This window comes from Pleurodeles waltl, chromosome 4_2 (assembly GCF_031143425.1).
Source record: "Pleurodeles waltl isolate 20211129_DDA chromosome 4_2, aPleWal1.hap1.20221129, whole genome shotgun sequence".
In the NCBI taxonomy this organism is placed as follows: Eukaryota; Metazoa; Chordata; class Amphibia; order Caudata; family Salamandridae; genus Pleurodeles; species Pleurodeles waltl.
In genome coordinates, this window is record NC_090443.1 from 60,215,678 (window position 1) to 60,235,290 (window position 19,613).

A 19,613-nucleotide genomic window follows, 5' to 3' on the forward strand; every position below is an offset into this window, starting at 1 on the left:
TATGGCACTGCTCTTATTAATGCCAGCCTCAGGAATTATTTGTGTAGAACAATGGTTCAACTCTATGATGCTAGAGATAGTCAAAGGGGTTTAATGTCAAATGCACTACTCCCACCATCTTGCTGAATTAACATCCATAGTAGACCCCAACACCACAGCAGCCTCCCCCAGTGCCCCTTTCACAGTAGCTTTCTGACACATCAGGGGGCAGAGCTAGTGCATTATGTTACTGAAAGTAGGCACAGAAAACAGCTGGCCCCGGAAGACCTCCTTCTCTTTGAAACATCACCTCTGATACATTGCAGTGCCTTGTTGAGCACATCACCGTTGGTCAGTGAAGGATTTGTGTATTTATCCCTACATACAGCACTTGCATAGCACTAGAAACATTCCACACTCGGCTGTATAGTAATAGGACACGCCTCTTTTGTGCATCAAGCCCCTGATCATTAAAAAAAATATGCTCCAGTTATTTGCAGATGTATTAGCAAGTTGTGCATGTCTGTTATCAATTAGGCTTAAGATTACAATACAGAGTGTTTAACAAAACATAAAGTGGCTGCCTGTGTGGTCAGGGATCATGTACTGTCACATTCTACATTGTTATTTCCATGACTTCTATGTCTACAGTGAAATGACAGCAAACTAGCTGTGGCCCGTCATGAAGGATGGAAAGGTGAAAGATGTCTGTCAGGTTGAGCAAAGGTCACCTTGACAGCTGCCCTTCATATTTAGGCCAGGCAGTCAAGTCTTGTACTTGTGCTAAATGTGCAGGGGCCTGGCTGGCAGAGCTGATTTTTGGTGGGCTGAAGATGACACAGCCTTGTGGGCATGACTTGCTCAGCCCAACAAAGCACTTGGAGGAGGAGTGTCTCTGATAGGCTCAGACTTGGGTGTTTCAGTTTTAAGCCCTGAAGTTCCCAGGGCCAAGTGTCCATCACTGAAGCTCGTCACAGTGAGGGTGAGGTCAGCAGTCTCACTAACTCCATCCTACTCTTTGGCCAGTAAGGGACTGCCATCTCTGCTCACTGATTGACCCAAAACAAGGCAGCCAGTGCGAGGAGGCAGCATTCCAATAGTGAGAAGCCCTCCAGGTTTAGCCCTTCCTAATCCCCAAAATGGTTGCTGTATTTTTTTAACATGTTTGGTGCATGCATGTTTGTATGTGTGAATGTATGTGTTTTTGTGAGTGTGTGCTGTGAATGGGCGTGAATGTGCATGTATGTGTGTTATGTGCTTGTGAATGGTGGATGTAAGTGTGCACACGTATGAATGCATGGGTGTGAGTGAGTGTGCGTGTGTGACCACCCCCTCCCCCTGCTGGAATTACTGACTGCCACTGTCTCAATCTTCCCAAATATTTTCCAAGGCCCATATTTATACTTTTTTTGCGCTGCATTTGCGTAATTTTTTTACGCAAAAGCGGTGCAAACTTGCAAAATACAATTGTATTTTGTAAGTTTGCGCCATTTTGTGTCAAAAAGCGGTGCAAATGCTGCGCTACAAAAGTGTAACTATGGGCCTAAGTGTTTATCCCTGATTCTGCAGTGGAGCCTGGGGGAAGCTGCAAACAATCAATCTTAGGCATAGGCATACACAATGGCCCTAATTACAACATCCAATATCGCCACTTTAACACAGTGGTTACCGCCAGGGACATAATCCCATTTTTTTTACTGCCGGCCTGTTGCCAGTATTAACACCGCTTTAACACCAACTGCCAGGGTTGTAATGCGGGCCAATATGTCAAAAGGAGGGTGATGGCTTAAAAACCCTTGGTTTCAGGCGTGCTTCTTAATCATAAGCCATTTGACATGATACTTCCACTGGAATTTGAGAGAATGTGTAAATTGCTTTGTTTAAAACAGGAGTCTCAAAGTGAGACCATAGAAGCTATCTAGGCTTGATGCACAAGGATCTGCGCAACAGCTAGCACCTCCATTATTTACATAGCAATGTTTGTGCACCCAATGAAAAAATAAGAGAAGGTCTCTATCTTAGGATCTGGTTAAAGGCAATGAAACCAGGAAATCAATTAATGTGTTGCACTCCGGTATACTTCCAGACAGTACCCAAATTCTCCTGCTCTTCGTAAGTCAAACACAGCGCAGATGCTTGAAATACATGTTGCATATTATGGATTAAGAGAGCCAAGCCTCAATGTGAAAAAATTTACAGTTCAGCAAGGACCTCAAGACCTGGCTCTTAAACTGAGCAGCATGCCCACAAAGAGCGCATTGAGACCCTATGGGTAGTCAGTTGAGCTGTACAAATCTCTGATCAATTGATTGATTGATTGTCCAAATACTTTTAAAAAACAGCTTTTTAAGCCCCCAAAGCATTCTTTCTTGAGATGCAGGGATTTTAAGAACGATCAAGAGCCTATCCAAGGAGTCACATTCCTCAGCTACAAGTCATTCAAATCCCAAGGTAGCTTCTTCTCAGGTACACAGCAGTAATAGCAAAACAGGTAATCAAACAACCTGATCGGTGTACAGTGACAGCCCATCCTCATCGAATTAGGAACTTAGCCTGAAGGAGAACAATGTCGTTCCCACACCACATTATGAGAAAGTCATGGTCCTTTGCCAGTCACTCTGCTGATTTGAAAATTGATGCTTGTCGTTCCTGGCGATTTCTCTGAAACATCAGTCAAGGGCATCTTTGCCAGCTACTTACTAACCCCTGGTGAAACAGATGCCGAGTGTGAATCTCTGAAGCAGACAGATCTCAATATCCATGTTGTTACAAAAAACACGACAAAACTGCCCCCACAGGTGTAGGAGATGCATCTTGTGTGAGACACAGCAGACAAACACAATAAGATAAAGAGTCGCACAGAGATCTACATTTTCCTGCATACCTTAACTGAACCCTGCTCCCTGCGGGAATAGTGCATGAAAGTATTTCATAATGCCGAAGCCTGCAAGCAAATGCCTTTTATTAATTTGTGTACTCTGCGATAGGCGTGTTCCTTTAGCACCCCATTAAACAGGTTGTGAAGGAATGGTTCCTCCCAGGCCCGCCAAATGTGCCAAGCCCCTGTTGATGAGTAAATTGGCTTGTTTAGCTGCCTGTGACCCAGCCTACCTGCCAAAACATATAAAAGCAGATGCCTGCTTTAATAATCAAAGGGGAACTGTCTCCTTTCCTTTCGGCTCCTTTGTGCACCGTAACTTTACTGATCCTTCCTTGCTTCGGCTACTCTTTCAGGAGCTCACCATGAGTTACTCTCAACATTCATACTCTCAGTCTGAAAGAAGAGGCAAGGGTTTCAGCGCTGCCTCTCTGGGAGGAGGTGGAAGGGTCAGCTTTAGCTCCACTTCTGTGTCTCACGGTGGAGGCGGTGGTGGTTATGGGCGTACCAGTGTTGGTGGCGGCGGTGGAGCTGGTGGTGCAAGTGGTTTTGGCAGCAGAAGCCTCTATGGCTTAGGGGGAAATAAACGAATTTCCTTCGGCATAGGCAGTGTTCGGGGTGGGGGTGGTTTAGGTGGAGGAGCAGGGGGCTATGGCAGTGGAGGTGGTAGTCTTGGTGGTGGAGGTTTCGGCACCGGAGGAGGTTTTGGAGGTGTTGCTCCTGCCTTCCCAGTTTGTCCTCCTGGTGGAATCCAACAAGTGACCATTAACCCGAGCCTCCTGACACCAATCAATGTGGACATTGACCCTGCCCTCTCCAAGTTGCGAAGCGAGGAAAGGGAGCAAATCAAGACGCTCAACAACAAATTTGCTTCATTTATAGACAAGGTAAGCCAAGAACCTAATTTCTTTAGTTCTTATAGACACATCTTTTAAATTGTGGTTCACTATAATGTTAAATAATGAAATAGGCTCTTTTTAGTTGGTAGAGGCTGTTTTTTCAAAGATGTATTTTTTACTTATAACGTTGAAAATTAAAATGCATTAGCAGTCAAAAGGACTGACATTACTATCAGCAACACAACAGGTTTAAACAGTAGGGATTGTTGATTTTGAAAACTCTTCTTGGATTTGTAAATACTTCAGCTTGAAAAGATGCTGATGGTTGTTGCTTAGTGGACATGTTCTTGTGTCTCGATTCTGGGATATAAGTTCTTCATAAATGTCCTAATTTGTATGTGTGTATGCAATGAAGGTTTTAATAAACTGTGCTCACTCACAGTAGTTCCTGAAACTTTGTCACTCATAAGCTCACAGACCCTGCCCGAACTGGGAAGGCAGCTGGCTCCATTATGTTGTTCGAAGATGTTGAAAGGTCTTCATGGCTGATATATGTCGCTAGGTGAAAAATTCACACATGAACAAGCAAATGTTTGTGGTTAGTGTGATAGAAACTCTCCCCATCCCAAGTGATCCCACTGTAAATGGAAACAGGTAGCGAAAGTGATGAAATGAGAGATCGTCGTGGTCAAGTGAAGCATCTATTGCACAGAGACTTAGCTAGCGTTTCTCCTGTGAATTTTAGGTCCGATTCCTGGAACAGCAGAACCAGGTGCTCGAGACCAAGTGGAATTTTTTGCAGGAACATGGCCAAAAAGGGACCAAAAGGAGCAACCTTGATACCCTCTTCGAGACGTACATTAGTAACCTGAGAAGGCGCCTAGATCGGACGGTTAATGAGAGGTCCCGCCTGGATAACGAGCTGCGGGGCATGCATGATCTGGTCGAGGACTACAAGAAGAAGTATGTGAGGGGCTGTCTGGAGGGGGGCGGGGGGTGCCTCGCGCCTGCGCGGTAGTCCGAGTGTGGAGATGGGGAACTCACCTTGGGAATCAGGACAGGCCGCTAACTCAATTCATTGTCAAGCAGCAAGTGCAGCGCTGGCAGCAGAAATGCACACAAAAGAGGTTCTGGTCGGTGTGCACTGGAAAGATAGCAAACAGGAAATGGATTGTACAGTTTGACCCTTTTCTTATTCAGAATCAGGTGCTCAAATGTGTTGGAATTTTAATGGCATATTTTAGATTGTAGCAAATAAGTAAAGTGTTCCGTGTAATGCAGACAGGGTGTAGTTGATTTGCTATCAGATTCATACAGTAAATAAGGAAGGGTATTTGTGTTCAGTGCATGTGTCAGGTTTGGGATCGTGCACAGAATCGGGGTCTTGACAATGAAGTGCTGCACTAAAGGCGAACACAAGGATGTCTTGCGTTTTGGCTGATACCTACATTAAAAAAAGCTCTTGGTGCGAATCTGACGTAATCCCCCCCAATCTGTATTTTACTCCAACAGATACGAAGGTGAGATCAACAAGCGCACAGCCGCAGAGAACGAGTTTGTGGTGCTGAAGAAGGTCAGTGGTCTGAGAGGCAATGGCGACAGGGGACGCTGTGTGCATGCCCCGAGGCTGTGTTGTGATGTTCAGGGGTCCAAAGGGGCACAAGGTCTGCTCTCCTTATCTGGAATGTTAGGTCTTCTTGCACCGTGTCCATGAGTCTGAGTCTTCTGACTAGGAGTGCTCTGTGCCCCTATCCTCCTGTGAGGACAGTATCTTGGCAGTGTCCAGGATGAAGAACAGTAGAGAGGAGAATAGGTACCAGAGAAGGGAAAAACAGTGCTCAGGGCAATGGAAGCCCTCAACATGCAACAGCTGGGGCTCAGGGATCAAAAACAAAAGTGCAAATTCACAGAAAGAGGAAGGTTAAGCCTACGAATGACTGTAGTGATAGAGAAATATGACAGCAGGTGTCATGCCGGGGGACAACGTGGTCAGCACCATTGCATGAGACAGCACCTGAGTATGTTGAACATATTATAATGTATGTGAGCAGGGAGGTTCGACTTGATTTCCTGCAAGTCCATAAAGGGGAAATCCTCTCGATGTTTCTGAAGTAGGAGCCAGTGTTTAGTTGCCCTGAAAAGGCCACCAAGGAGCAATCTAATTAGATCTATCATCCAATGCACTAATAACGTATTGTGATTCTTTCTCAGGATGTTGACGCCGCCTACATGAAGAAAGTGGAACTGGAGGCTAAAGTGGATAGTCTAACTGATGAGATTGAGTTCCTCAAGAGACTATTTGACCTGGTGAGTAACCTGTAGTTCCACTCATATTGAGCACTCTTCACCAAAGAAGTTAGAGCAGCATCCAGCTCCTATGATGCTGTGAAGCACAGGTACACAGGGAGAAGGTATGCACCTCTTCTAGTACTAAGAACCCCAAATGACAAAGGGCAGGGCAGCATCCTGTTGTTCAGCAACTGAGAGCCCCTAGCCAAAGAGGGACTATGAACTTGCAGTTCTGATAGAAATGAGAGAAACCTGATCAATCGCGTTAGAGGCACTTCTGGATTCAAAAGGGTGGCATGCCTATCCAATGGGCAAAGTGACAGCTGCTTCAGAACAGAAAACCCATCTAGAAAGTGGTCAGAAAAGCAACCACCTCCTACAGAACTACCCTCAACTCAAGAAGGGCAGGGAAACTTTATTTCCTATATAAGTAGGGGCTTTTAACCAGATATGATGAGAACGTATGTTTTGTTAAAACGGAGAACTCAGAATCAAAGACGGCAGAGGCACCTCTAATTCAGAATTGAGGATCCCTTATCACAACAGGACCTATACTATATAATCTACGGGAATAGGCAACAATTGTTCAGTGGAGTATTACCCGTGCATTATTCATAGGCATACAATCATGGTGAGCCATCCCTCGTGTCACTGATAAGTCAGCTCTTCTGAAAAAATTAATATCTGAATAAGCAGAGGGCAGGGAATAAAGCACACATAAATGTGTTTAATTGTGGACAACAATGTAATATATAAGCAGGAATTGTGGCTAGTGTGCCGTATAAGCGAATATGAGATAAATGTGCACATAAAAAGGAAAACAAGACAGACCCAATAGAACAAATAACAACCACTTTGAACTGTAAATTAATTTGTAGAGTTCAACTGGCTTGTTTTGCATTAGACTACTGGGACGCTTGGCCACGTTAGAATACAAGGCAGGTACGACTGTGACCATTTAAACAATGTTTTATGAATAATGCTACAGTGAGCCATTGTTTTCTGTTTATTACCTTGATCATCAAGGGCAAAGGTTTTTCCACTTGTTAAAGAACGGTTCACACATTATTATTGAGAATAGAGGAACCTCCAGCTTCCGAAGAGCTGAGAACCCCTAATGAAAGAAGGCAGGGCAACATTTAACACCTATAGAAGTTATACTCAATAAGCATAAATAGCAGAGGGAATTCTCGTACCTATAGAACGGATCTTCCCTAATTAAAGCGGGCAGATGGATCCAGCTACCAGTGGTGATCCATGAAAGAGATATGGTCATATAATCGGTCATATAATCTTCAGCACAATTGCATTGCCCACTGTTGAATCCTTGGGTACCTATATATTTAAACAAGCCGTGGCACGTCGCCTTTTCGTTCAGGGGCCGCTTTGTAGCCCTAAAGTTTGTAATGTATCAAGTCTATGTATACGTGTAATATCACCCAAAGTGCCTGTTAAAAATCCAGAATCCATAAAACTAAAGGGCAATAATGCCTGTACAATATGAAGGGTCCATGCAATGAACCACTGTGAAGTCCAGAAATGAAACAACATAAAAGGTGCAGTATCTGTGCTTTTGAGAGAAGACAAATAGAGAGCACATGATTAACAGTAGCAAGGACAGCAAAATGGGGGAGCACCAGGGTTTAGCTTAAAAGTTGCTCAATGTTGTGCTACTTTTACTGCAGGAACTTGCAGAAATCCAAGGACAGATGTCGGACACCTCTGTCATTCTCTCCATGGACAATAACCGAGCCCTGAATCTGCAAAGTCTCATCGCTGGTGCGAAAGCTCAGTATGAAGAAATCGCCAGGAGGAGTCAAGCTGAGGCAGAGGCTGCCTATGCAAGCAAGGTATGTGACACGTGATCTGGCACTAGCGGGATAAGGTGCATCAATGAATCTAGAGAAAGATATCATCTTCTGCTTGGCACATGAGAACATAATTTAAATGCCATCATTTGCTTCATTGGCAACCAACATATCACACATACCAAGGCAATACTAACTTATTTCATTTTTGTTAAAAGCAAGAATGAGATATTTCAGAATTCACAATTGTAAAACAATCAGCAACATGAGATATTCTTTAGAATGGGGGCTGAAGATAAATATGTCTGTTACCCTAGAACCTAGGGTCAGATTTTGAATTTGGTGTACACAATATTTTGTTACAAACTTGGCCGAGTTCCCTTTTTGCTAAACTCTTAGTTTGCCCGCTCTATTTAGTGTCAGGGAAACCTTTCACAGACAGCCAACATACAACAGGCTGTCAGCCTAAATGCCTCAGAACTCCCACCCTATTTAGGGAAGACCTTCTGACATCATTTTTTCTTGTTAGAGACAGAAAAGTAAAGCCTGACAGGAAAACACGGAAATGACCACACATGCTGGGAGAAAACTCCCAGTGTCCCAAAGACGTTTCCTTTATATATGTTTTTTTAAAACACACTTACACTTTGACAGATTGTGTTTGTAAAACAAAAATCTTTGCTGTGTAGGCTTACTGATCATTGCACCAGTAAGGCGAAGTATTTCAGTGCCTTCAGAGCAGGTGCCATAGCAGCAGCTCCTCTAAAAGCCCAGGGATCTCCATCAGGTAGGAGGTGACTTCTGAATATGGCAGGCTCTGGTGCACTAGGGCAGCAGATGTCATCCCTCTTCTGCAGTGGCTAAACAGTGTACATCTGGCTGGGTCTAAGTCAGACTTTAAGTACTTTACTTCAAGTGTAAACAACATTGTGTTCCTCACAGAGCATTCAGCTACAACAATTACATATGTATGTATGTAGATGGTGAAATGAGAACCAGAGCCCCAAAAGATGGGGTAAAATAATTAACACGATCACTAGTTTGAGTATGAATACGTTAAACATTTTAAAACTCATACATGTACGATGTGCACAGCAACTTGTTTATAAGGACGGTAGGATGGTTAAATCAGATGTTACTATTACCAAATGCTGTAGCATTCCATTTACTGGCCATGAAAGAATAGAAGAATAGAAGACTAAGTCAGACCTGCTGGGGTGACCTGCATATCATAATATATGTCAACATCAAGCCTATAACTCACCAAGCCATCCTGACAAACTTGCAACTGCGCAGATGTAGACACCTTTATGCCAGAAACAAATTAGCCGAGGTGATAATGATGCCATAAAGTAAACAAAGTCCAGCTGCATTCATCTTACACTTTTTGTAATAATGACAGGGCTCAAAATGAACAGTAGTACAGCATCCATAAACTCATTCCACCCCCCTCCACTACTACAACCCCCCCCACACACCCTCCACCGCCCCACCCACAACATCCAGCCTTGTTGTATGGACACAGCTCTCCTCCCACTGCAGGTTTCCCAATGCCTCGGGCAGAAAAGGTTCTCTCTTCTAGCCACTAGATGCAAGGGTGAGTCTGGCTGGGGTTATGTAAAGCATTGCTGTGAGTGTGCAGAAAGTGGCTGGTATTATGTTAAGCTTGACAGGTTCTTGCAGGGGGTCGCATGGAGTAGTTCGGGAGGTGCACAGCGTGGCCGTAGGAAGGCTGTGCATGACCAGGGGTTTGTAGACTGTGGCAGGAAGCGGTTGGGTATATGTGCACTATAGCTGTCAGACTGCAGAACCTCGATATTATGTAGGGCATGATGGGGGCTTGCAGGGCATGGCTGGGCATCTTAGAGCCAGGCAGGGGGTCACAGCATTGCCGGTTTGTTCAGTGTTTATGTGAACATTTTATAGCTAAACTACTTCGAAGGGCAATATCTCATTTTTACTTAAAATTGTTTTTCTCAGATCTAATAGCCCTGTGCAAAAAGGGGGACCTATCACCCAGGCAATGATAGCTTACCTTACAACTCAGTTTAGACTTTTGTTACAAATGGTTTGAGCGGTGTATGTTACCGTTTTTATCTTACTATCTAAAATGAGATATTCTTTAAAACAAAGTCCCGGGAAACTGATTTCAGAAACGTGTGTGTTTTCAAATTTATGGAAGCTCATACCTCAGCACTGCCACTTACTCTGAAGTGGCTATCATTAGAAATGTATAATTTACCTGGTCAGCATCTGTCTTTTAACATAATTGTTAAAACTTGTAAGGGTCAGAAAATATTCTTATTAGACATACATAATGAACCTAGTTCATTTCGGACTTTATCACGCTGCAATAGCTTAGATGGGTCAGTTCAATTACTTTATGATCGATTGGCTTCTTGGATTTCAGAATTTTACTTCCTCGGTTGGTGGCTTCATTGGTTGGTGAATGGCTCCCTATTTCCAAACTACTAAATATGTCAGTCAAATGTTAGAAAATCCATAGGGAAGTAATGCAGAAAGATGTTCATTTTATTTGTTTGGGTATGTGGATTGCTCTGCTCTACTGGATTTCGGGCCAGATGTACAAAGCGTTTTCAGAATTGGGCCGTTTGCGACTGCAAAAAAAAATATTTTGATGTTCCGGGCTCTATTTGTGATTCAGTAATCTATTAACGACTCGCAAAGTGGGTTTGAGATTCAGTATTAGCAAGCGGTCTGTTTTCGGCATCCCTTCCTAATACCAAATTGCAGTGGTATGTGTGAATGTTTTGCGACTGAAATGTAGTTTGTAAAGAAAATCTTTCATATTTCTTTTTGAAACAGATCCCATTTCCATTTAAGGAAAATGGGCTACTTATAAAAAAAAAAAAGATTGGTCTATTTAAAAGCAGTCACAAACATTGTGGTCGGCTGACCCTAGTAGGCCATCATCCCTGTGATTTTAGTGATTTCTAATGAGTTGCAAAGCGAGACCTACTTCATGAATATTAATTATGTAGGTATATTTGCGACCCACTGGGACTCGTACAGTGTGGGAAACACACATTAGAACATGGGCATTTGCGATTACCAAACAGAAAATTGCTAAAATGTGGTATTTGGTAATCACAAACCTGTCACCCTACGTACATTTGGCCCTTAGTTTTCATTAAATGACACACCTAATGACATATATATTATACATTCTTGATTCTGGTGGAACTCCAAGTGCACATATGGAATAAATGACGGGTTTATGCACAGGTCCATCTCGTGAAAGAAAGGATGTGACTTTGATTGAAAGAAATAAAGCTTGGCTTTCACTGCCACTCCAATCTGATGCTATGACCACATACAAGGCCACTTTTTAAGGCGTACGTTTAAATTAACAAATAGCAATTAACGGGAAGGCTTTATTGATCATTGCAGTTAAAAGGAATTTAAAATGCCACTGTTGGGAAAGTTCCCTGACAGGAGGGGATATGTATAAAAGTCTATAAAAGTAGTATTTTAGCTCTAATTGAACAAAAAAACTTGTCTGGGTAGTTCTTTGAAGCAGGCTTTGCATTGAGAGGTATAGGTGAATACTAGCCTTCACATAATACAGAAAAATTGACAGAATACTGTTAACCAAAAATGTAAATAGGCTCATTGCTGTTCTCCAGAGCCCATATCCAGAACATGAGACACTTCTGCTTATATGTGACTCTGGCAGGATTCTCAGTGCCGGCACAAATAACGTCCAAGCTCAACTGCAAAGAAAATCTATTTTTTTTAAAACAAAATATGAAGCTCAGAGAGGGAGAAAATTTAGGAGTTAGATTCTTCGTTGTTGTGACAATAGATCTTATTACAGTGAGAAATCAAAGATCCCTGTCTCCATGAGATCCAAAGGTTGAAAACACCAAACATTCATGTCCAATTCGGGCTTTTAAATTTAAATAACCACTATGAAACTTCTGAATAACTTTCCAATTGCAGGAAGGCAAATATCAAAAATGTATGTTTTGTTTTCTATCCGCTAAATCGCAAAATTAAATGGGATTTTCATTTTTAAAGGCACTACATGCGTATTTGACTTAAACAATGCATTCCCTTTTAAATTGGGTAAATGGGTGTGTAAATCACTGGAAAGATAACAGGAAAAGGTGTTTGTAAACGAACTGTCCAGGAAAGAATCCACTGAGATTTCAGAGATTGCAATTTCAGGAAGTGACCAGATGACAGATTAAGTTGACTATGGTAGCAAAGAGACTGATATGAGTAATTGCACATTTGTGTTGAGGATGTTTGGACGTTTTCTGTGCAGGCAAGGTGGACAGCAACACGATGTAGCTGAAAGCTCACTCCCAGGTTTATTAGACATTCTATAAAAGTGTATGCAACAGAGTACTGTTGCACATCTTTAGGAAATATATGGCGCACTTGACACCTAGGCAGGTGGTGCAGGCCAAATGAAGATCACCTAACAATAATCACCTCCTGTAAGCTATTTATACACTGAAACAGTGTACCAAGTACATGTCCCAGGTATGTAAACTAAGAACCTCTACATTAGAAAACCAGAAAGAACTCCAGCCTCAGGCCTCATTTACAAGGGCCTAGCGGCATACGGCGCTACCAGAGCGTCATTTGTTTATGATCCGGTGGCGCAGTGTACCAGCCATATTTACAAGGCCACACAAAGCCACCTTGTGTGGCTTTTCATTGCCTTGTAAATGGGGACCACTTTCAAGCATAACACTGCATGAAAGGGATGTTCCATGGGTGTTGCTGTCCCACACAACACTCATAGAACTGGGAGGAATCTAATGCATTCCCAGATTTACAAGTCCAGGAATGTGTCAATTCCTATGCCTCTTCAGGGGCGAGGTAAAAATGGTGCAACGGGGAGAAATAATATTATTTCTCTCATGTTTTTCCTCATTCTGCAGCACACATAGAAAGAGGAAAACGCCATTAATGATTGTTTATGTGCAGGAAGGAGCCGCCTCCTGCACATAAACAAACATTCCTGTAATGCAGGCACTCTTGCACCATGCTGCAAGGGTGCATGCGTTGGCGGTAGGCTGCCAATTGTGCTACAGTACTAAGGAAAGTACAAGGACGCATCATATTGTTGTAAATAGAGCGCATCCCTGCACTTTCTTAATAGCTCAGTGTGGCGCTGGTTTGCAGCACCAGGCTGCATCATTTTGTTGTAAATGAGGCCCTACGTGAGGCAAGGAGGTGCAGGCTAGTGAAAGGTTCAGGCACAGGGAATGGTACCAGATTGTAGAGACCTATCTATTGTGTCATAAATATTGCTCACAAAAATATTACCTTACAAAGTTAATAACAGACAATCTACAGACAAAGGAGTGATATTTTTGTACTAGGTATTTGGGAAAATTGTTTATGTCTGATGATATTTTTATTGTCCATTTTCTGACATATTGCAGTTTCCAGTCCACATCCAAGTGAATGAAGGGAACTACCTAAAAAATGTGGGGCATAGGGAGGGATTGAGCATGCTGAGTGGTGAGCATGCTTGATAAAGTAGCACACAATTGTTTTCAGTAAATAGCACAAAATGGAGTTTTGGTCCAGGAACGTGAAAGTAGAAGATCTCATTTTTTTGCAAAATCAGTAGTCTGTATTAGAGAATAATAGAGTGCTTGCTCATGAGTTCGGAGGATACTATCTCCAGTGGAGGGTGTCCTAGATAATCTTCTGAACCTACCACAGAGGGACTTTCACAAATATGGTTATGACCTTCAAAATCCATAACAACATGGGACCTCGGATGTGTAAAATATTTAAAATGATCACTCTTTAACCTAGGTCTCTGATTATACTCATATTACCACAGAAAACACTGCACATCTTTTTATCGGCTATCCACTTACCTTGATCACTACAGATCTTTTCAATCAGACATAAAGTGCTGCAAATGTCATCTGCCCTCCTGCCACCTTTTATTCAGAAATACTTGCATTTCAAACCTTTTTTCTGGGAACCAAATGACTTTGAAACTGCAAATTAACATCATACATTTATTGACCCCTACAAACCCTGCTTATCCCACCCTGAATTGCTAACTCCAGTGCAATGCCATGCCTAACAAATCAAAATTGCCATGCATATTTCAAAGCGTTGCCTTCTTGGTTGATAGATAAGCCTGCATCATTTATGAAATACACCTGTGTCAGCCATTAAATTAATTTTTATATGTTTCCAAATCATTTGATGGCTTCATTAGAAAAATACCTTTGAACAACACAGCATCGACACCCCGGAAACGCTTCCCGTGCATTTGAGTCACAAAGTTCAGGATGACAGCAAATGCCAGATTTTCAGCTCTGAGGAGCATCAGGGGTATTTTGGAACCACATATTATTTCATAAGCACACCAAGGCTACAGAATAAGTTGTAAGTTGGAGCAAATCATAGTCGTGAAGATGGTGATGGATAAAAGTGAATGCCCATGCAAAATATAAACGTTTGTTCTTTTCATCTTTGTTTGAAAGTTATAAGTATAAGCTTTTGTTCTATTCATTTTTTTGTGGTATGGTACGGCAGTGCAACTGTCGCCAGACAATTATGTGAGCATCACTAGAGAGCGCCTTTGACTCCACCCACATATTGGAAGGCACAAGTACTTGTTTTGATTGGGCAGAAGTTGGATGCTTCTACAAAAATGTACTTGTCCTCCACACAAAAATGTGCCTGCTGTCCACACAGCTGTGATAATTTTGTTTATTTATTCAGCTGCCTGAATTCAAACTTCCAGTGGCACACATTCAACACTGTTATGCCATTAAAGTGTCTTAGGTGACTAGATATTGTATGGTGTTTTTCTCTGGCAGCAGCATAGATAGGAGCAGGACAGTCATTAACATATATGGATGTTTAGGTCTGGCTTGACAGAGCAACTCTCACCTGCCCTTTTAACCTACACCAATATGTATTCTACAGTTCTTTCATTACACACAAATTCAAATTTCTTCCACATCCCATTTACTTGTAATGTTTCACATGACCATACAACATTTCTTTGGAGCCAGAGCTATTAGCATGCCAATGCTTGTCTGTTGTTGTGTTCCACAGTTTCAGCAGCTTCAGGCAGCCGCTGGTCAGCACGGGGACCATCTGAAGAGCAGTAAAACTGAGATTTCTGAGCTGAACCGGGCAATCCAAAGACTGAAAGCAGAAATTGACAGCGTGAAAAAACAGGTATATATGTCTTGCCTAGCTATTATCACATGCACCATTTTGATAGCAGTCTTTACAGTCTTTGATGAAGAAGACTTCACTCTGCACATATTATGCTACATGTTCAAGTATGTGAGTTTTTTCCTGTGCACTAATTAAATCACTGCTCAGGCAGAGAAAGGTGCTCTCCTCAAATGCATACGTAGACTCCGGTGGAAATAACTTTAAAGAATACGCTGGGGCAGTCTAACTCCGTCCTTAAAAGCCTTGTCAAGTGGCTGCACGTCTTCAGAGATCTAAAGGTCCATTTCTTTAGGATAAAACTTCCTACTAGTTCTAGATTAACGGTTTATTCACACCCTTAGAATGCCAACAGAAGAAGAAACAGTCAAATGATGGAGCTCAATAAACAACTAGAAAAAAGTTAATATTGATCATTTATAGGAAGCGCCCCTGACTGGGGGTAATAAAGATGCACCAAGATGTCAATAGCAAGTGCAGGCCTTTCTAGTTACCTCTACCTCTGATAAAAAGGGAATCACAGTAATACTGTCCATCCTTGGGCACGTGTTTAGAACTATGATTCACTAAACTTCACCCAGCGGCAGAAGGATGAGGATATCAGGCTTGTGCAACCCTAGCCGATCATACATGGAACTCATAACAGTGAGAGGAAGTCTCCAGATAAGACATTGGCTACATTGTACTATGAAACTTACGTATTCAGGAATTACACCTACCAGATATTAGTTGTAAAGGTGGTAGCAACCTGATAACATTAAAAGCAGAAACACTCTAACTAATGTGTTCTACTTTTGTCCAGATTGCCAAACTGCAGACTAGTATTGCTGAGGCTGAGGAGCGCGGTGAACTTGCCCTGAAGGATGCCAGGGCAAAGTTGGCGGAGCTGGAAAAAGCACTACAGAAGGCCAAGGAGGAGATGGCTCGCCAGCAGAAGGATCACCAGGCGCTGATGAGCGCTAAGCTAGCCCTGGACATTGAAATTGCAACTTATAAGACCCTGCTGGAGGGAGAAGAACACAGGTGAGTGAACTGTGACAACGTGGAAGTGATCAATTAAATTGTATTTTAAGATTTTCCTTGTGGTCTGCTTCTGAAAATTATGTTAAAAGTCAGGTGACTTTAGAAGACCACACATGTGCCCCAGAACGGCCTTGTGCTGGTAGTAGCGTTCATTTCAAATGTTATTAATAGTAATTTGACCTGAGTTTTTCAAGCTAGCACATGATTAATAGCAAGGTATCATCAAGAAGAATACATGAACATCCATGTAGATAAGTCACTATTACTTCCTGAATAAGAGGTGAAAGGATTCCTCCTACTGGTAAACTTCAAGCAAACGTCTGATAACTACAAAAGAAACAAGCATTTGCAATGCAATAGGACTCACATTTGCTTGAGTTAGAGTTATTGGTGTTGTAAATGCATAACTGGACTTTTCTTGCCACATAAATTGGTCACCCCTGCAACATAATGTGATCCTCTCTGCCACATAATTCCAGTAGCCCTGCATATAACTAAAACATTTCCCTTTACCTTCTTCCTCTATCTGCAGCAAAAAATGAAAATATTGCCATTATTTAATATATTCTGACTCTAGACTATAAAAGGTCGTATCTTGGGAGCTTAGTCTAGGTGGGGCTATAAACGGAGAGGAGGGCAGCAAGCTTGGTGCTGTGCTTTAGCAGACAGCTGAGCATCACTTGAGGAAAGAGGGTCCGTTTTAGTGCTTGCAGAGGACTCAGAAGAGGTTAGACGATACTGGAAGTACTTATACACTAAAAAAATCCCTCTAATCAAACTATGTTTTCATTAGCCTGATAATATTCTAGTCCAGTCATGAATACTTCAAATGTAACAAACATGTAAATATATTAGTTGATCCACTATTTATTTCATTCAGAGGTAACGCTTTTAAATATTTTGGAAAAGATACATTCCAGTCTTTAGGAGAAACAAAACACATTCTATACTTATATGAAGAGTTTTAAGAAATTATTAAACATGACACATCTTAACATTGTCATTGGCGCTTTAAAAGCGGCAAGGACATAAACCACTTGTTAGAACTTCAAAGCGGCATTGGCCGCCATGGAGCGCGAAGGGGAGAGAGAAAGAAAAAAGAGGTGAGCACACACAAAAGTTTATGGGTGATCGTGCAATAATACATGCAACAGGGTCAGTCTGCAGGTGAAACAAAACAGCCTCAAGACGGGACACACATAAAAGGTTTTTCAACGACATCAAGGGATTTTTGAAAGACAGGCCGGGTGGTTAAAGCCCACAGAATAGATTAAAACAGGTTGAAAAGCAGCGCTTACGCAATGCTATGCTCGACCCTTTTAAAAGGGAGTGGCTGAACTTTCAGAGGAAACAATTTCTGGGTCAATGAAATTAAATATCCATCCTTTATCAAATTTGAAAGAGTATGAAGAACCAATGTGTAAGGGAGTTGCACAAAGGACTCTGAATGAAGTTTGGATCTAAATTAGTAAATTTACTTTCAATAACATACACCTCATACAACTCGGTGTACTTAAAGGCTAAAGAATGCACCTTGTATATTGACGCTGTCATGAATCTCTAGTTCATATGTAGCTGCGCCCTATGCACCATATCTCTCTGAACTCTATGATAATCCCTGTACCAAACCAATAATTTAATGACACTTCATCCGAATTATTATCATTTTACTGTGTTTTTAGTACAGTGTGGATAGCTGTTATGATTTGACCTCTGGGATATTATATAACAAAAAACACACAACCAAAAAGATGATCCTCAAAGGTCTGTGTGCTCATCCTCTTGTTCTCACCAATGTTCATTTTCTTTCTCCTACAGAATGTCTGGAGAGATTCAAAATGCAGTGAGCATCTGTAAGTATCTCAATTGTTTCTGGAGCAATGCTGCGTTTTGTACATTCTGTTGTAGGTTTCCAGAAAAGCTCAAGTGTAATTCTGATGTGCTTATTCTTGCAGCTGTGGTCAGCAGTGGTGGAAGTTACAGCTCTGGAGGAGGAGGCGGAGGATATGGCGCTGGAGGCAGTGGATTTAGTGGTGGCAGCGGAATTGGTGTGGGAGGCGGCAGTGGTGGATTCAGCGCTGGTGGTGGCAGCGGATATGGTGTGGGAGGCAGCAGTGGTGGATTCAGCGTTGGTGGTGGCAGTGGATATGGCTCTGTGAGTGGTGGAGGATATGGCTCTGTGAGTGGTGGAGGATATGGCTCTGGGGGTGGGGGAAGTATTGGTGGATCAGGCGGAGGAGGCAGAGGCAGCTCTGGGGTGGCAATAGTCCAAACAACCTCGCATAGTTCTTCAAGGCAAAAGATGTATTAAATGTAGAGTGCTGAATGGTTTCTCACCAACTGTTAACAATAAGCTCACTGTCTTATGACGTCAACACATGCAATCCTTTTTGTCTGTCTCTCCCTACTGAAAACTCACAAAATATGCCTCTGGAGTCATATTTTACACCAGCTTCACCAGAAAAGTGATAAATTGTTTAGATCCTCAAGCCATGCTTATAAGATTGAATGGTACTATTGATAATTGTAAATTCCACCCATGAAATCCCACTTGGGAGAGGAAAGGAACTCAGCTCCTGGAAACAAACAATTTTTTACACACATGCTGTTTTGTTGCTAAGTCTTGGTCTCCTTCACTGAATCTCTTTCCCGGGTCACTATAGGTGTCGGCTTTAGGACGGTAATCTTCACTCTTTCTGTACAATATCTTGTTACCCAGGGTGTTTTACGGTCAGTTACCATGACAGCTTTTTGTGAAAGCTCTGCAGGTTGGAGTAAGGTGAAATGATAGGCCCAACTTCGACACAGTATTAGCTATGCACAAATGAACCACAGTTACAAATCAGATGCAAACTGATTAGAGAAAGTAAAACAAAATCCCACCCTTTTGCATGGTCTTAGGTTGAGATCCTTCCATTCACATCGGAGACAATCATAGCCTTAGTACAGACAAGAACCTCTTTTATATAGAAAAGAAAACATATGCAATGGGTGACAATATTTTCTTGACCCACCATATCACAGAAACTAGTCCCTCTCTGAAATCATAGCTCTGTTGTTGGCCAATGTACTTCTAGTAACTGTGTGTAGCAGTATTTTCCACGGAGACTTATCTTCAACAATGTTGGGGCCTCGTGTATGTTAACTATCATGCATATGCTGCACTTCTTATCAGGCGCTACAAGCAGTAATCTTTTGAGTAGATTGTGTAACCTGTGCTGAGTGTATACCAAAGCCATTTTATCACCTGGACTGTACACTACCACCTACTCGACATTCTTGTATTATTATAACTGTTACGTACGCTAAACTCCTGCCTGTGGTTTGCATTCTTTCTTGGGTCGTTTTCTCTACCTGGCATACAGCTATTAAACTATATATGTCACAAAATCCACTTGTGTTGTCAAGTTGTTTTCTAAAGTCTTATGTTGTATATTACACAAAACTGATTATTCGAATGGATTAAAGGGATTCAACTGAAAGTTTATGTCATGAAGAAATAGGGACTGAAATACTATGGGCTTGATTAAGGGTATCAGTTATTGCAGCATGTGGACCGTTACAGTATAACATAACATTTAGTTGGTCACATAGTTACGC

General features: G+C 42.0%; 1 protein-coding gene across 1 annotated transcript; it reads left to right on the forward strand.

The window, feature by feature from the left end:
- Nucleotides 1–3,113: 3,113 nt before the first annotated feature.
- On the forward strand, nucleotides 3,114–19,403 carry LOC138292208 (keratin, type II cytoskeletal 4-like). The gene is made up of 9 exons (XM_069230654.1): nucleotides 3,114–3,744; nucleotides 4,442–4,659; nucleotides 5,209–5,269; nucleotides 5,908–6,003; nucleotides 7,671–7,835; nucleotides 14,865–14,990; nucleotides 15,793–16,013; nucleotides 17,832–17,866; nucleotides 17,969–19,403. Exons 1-9 carry the CDS (start codon nucleotides 3,223–3,225, stop codon nucleotides 18,322–18,324), a joined length of 1,800 nt encoding a protein of 599 aa, XP_069086755.1. The 5' UTR covers nucleotides 3,114–3,222; the 3' UTR covers nucleotides 18,325–19,403.
- The last annotated feature ends 210 nt before the right edge of the window (nucleotides 19,404–19,613 follow it).

Coding starts and splice junctions, on each gene's coding strand:
- LOC138292208 (XM_069230654.1), top strand. CDS start 3,223: ATGAGTTACTCTCAACATTCATACTCTCAGTCTGAAAGAAGAGGCAAG. Junction 3,745..4,441: donor TTGCTTCATTTATAGACAAG/GTAAGCCAAGAA, acceptor TGTGAATTTTAG/GTCCGATTCCTGGAACAGCA. Junction 16,014..17,831: donor CTGGAGGGAGAAGAACACAG/GTGAGTGAACTG, acceptor TTTCTCCTACAG/AATGTCTGGAGAGATTCAAA.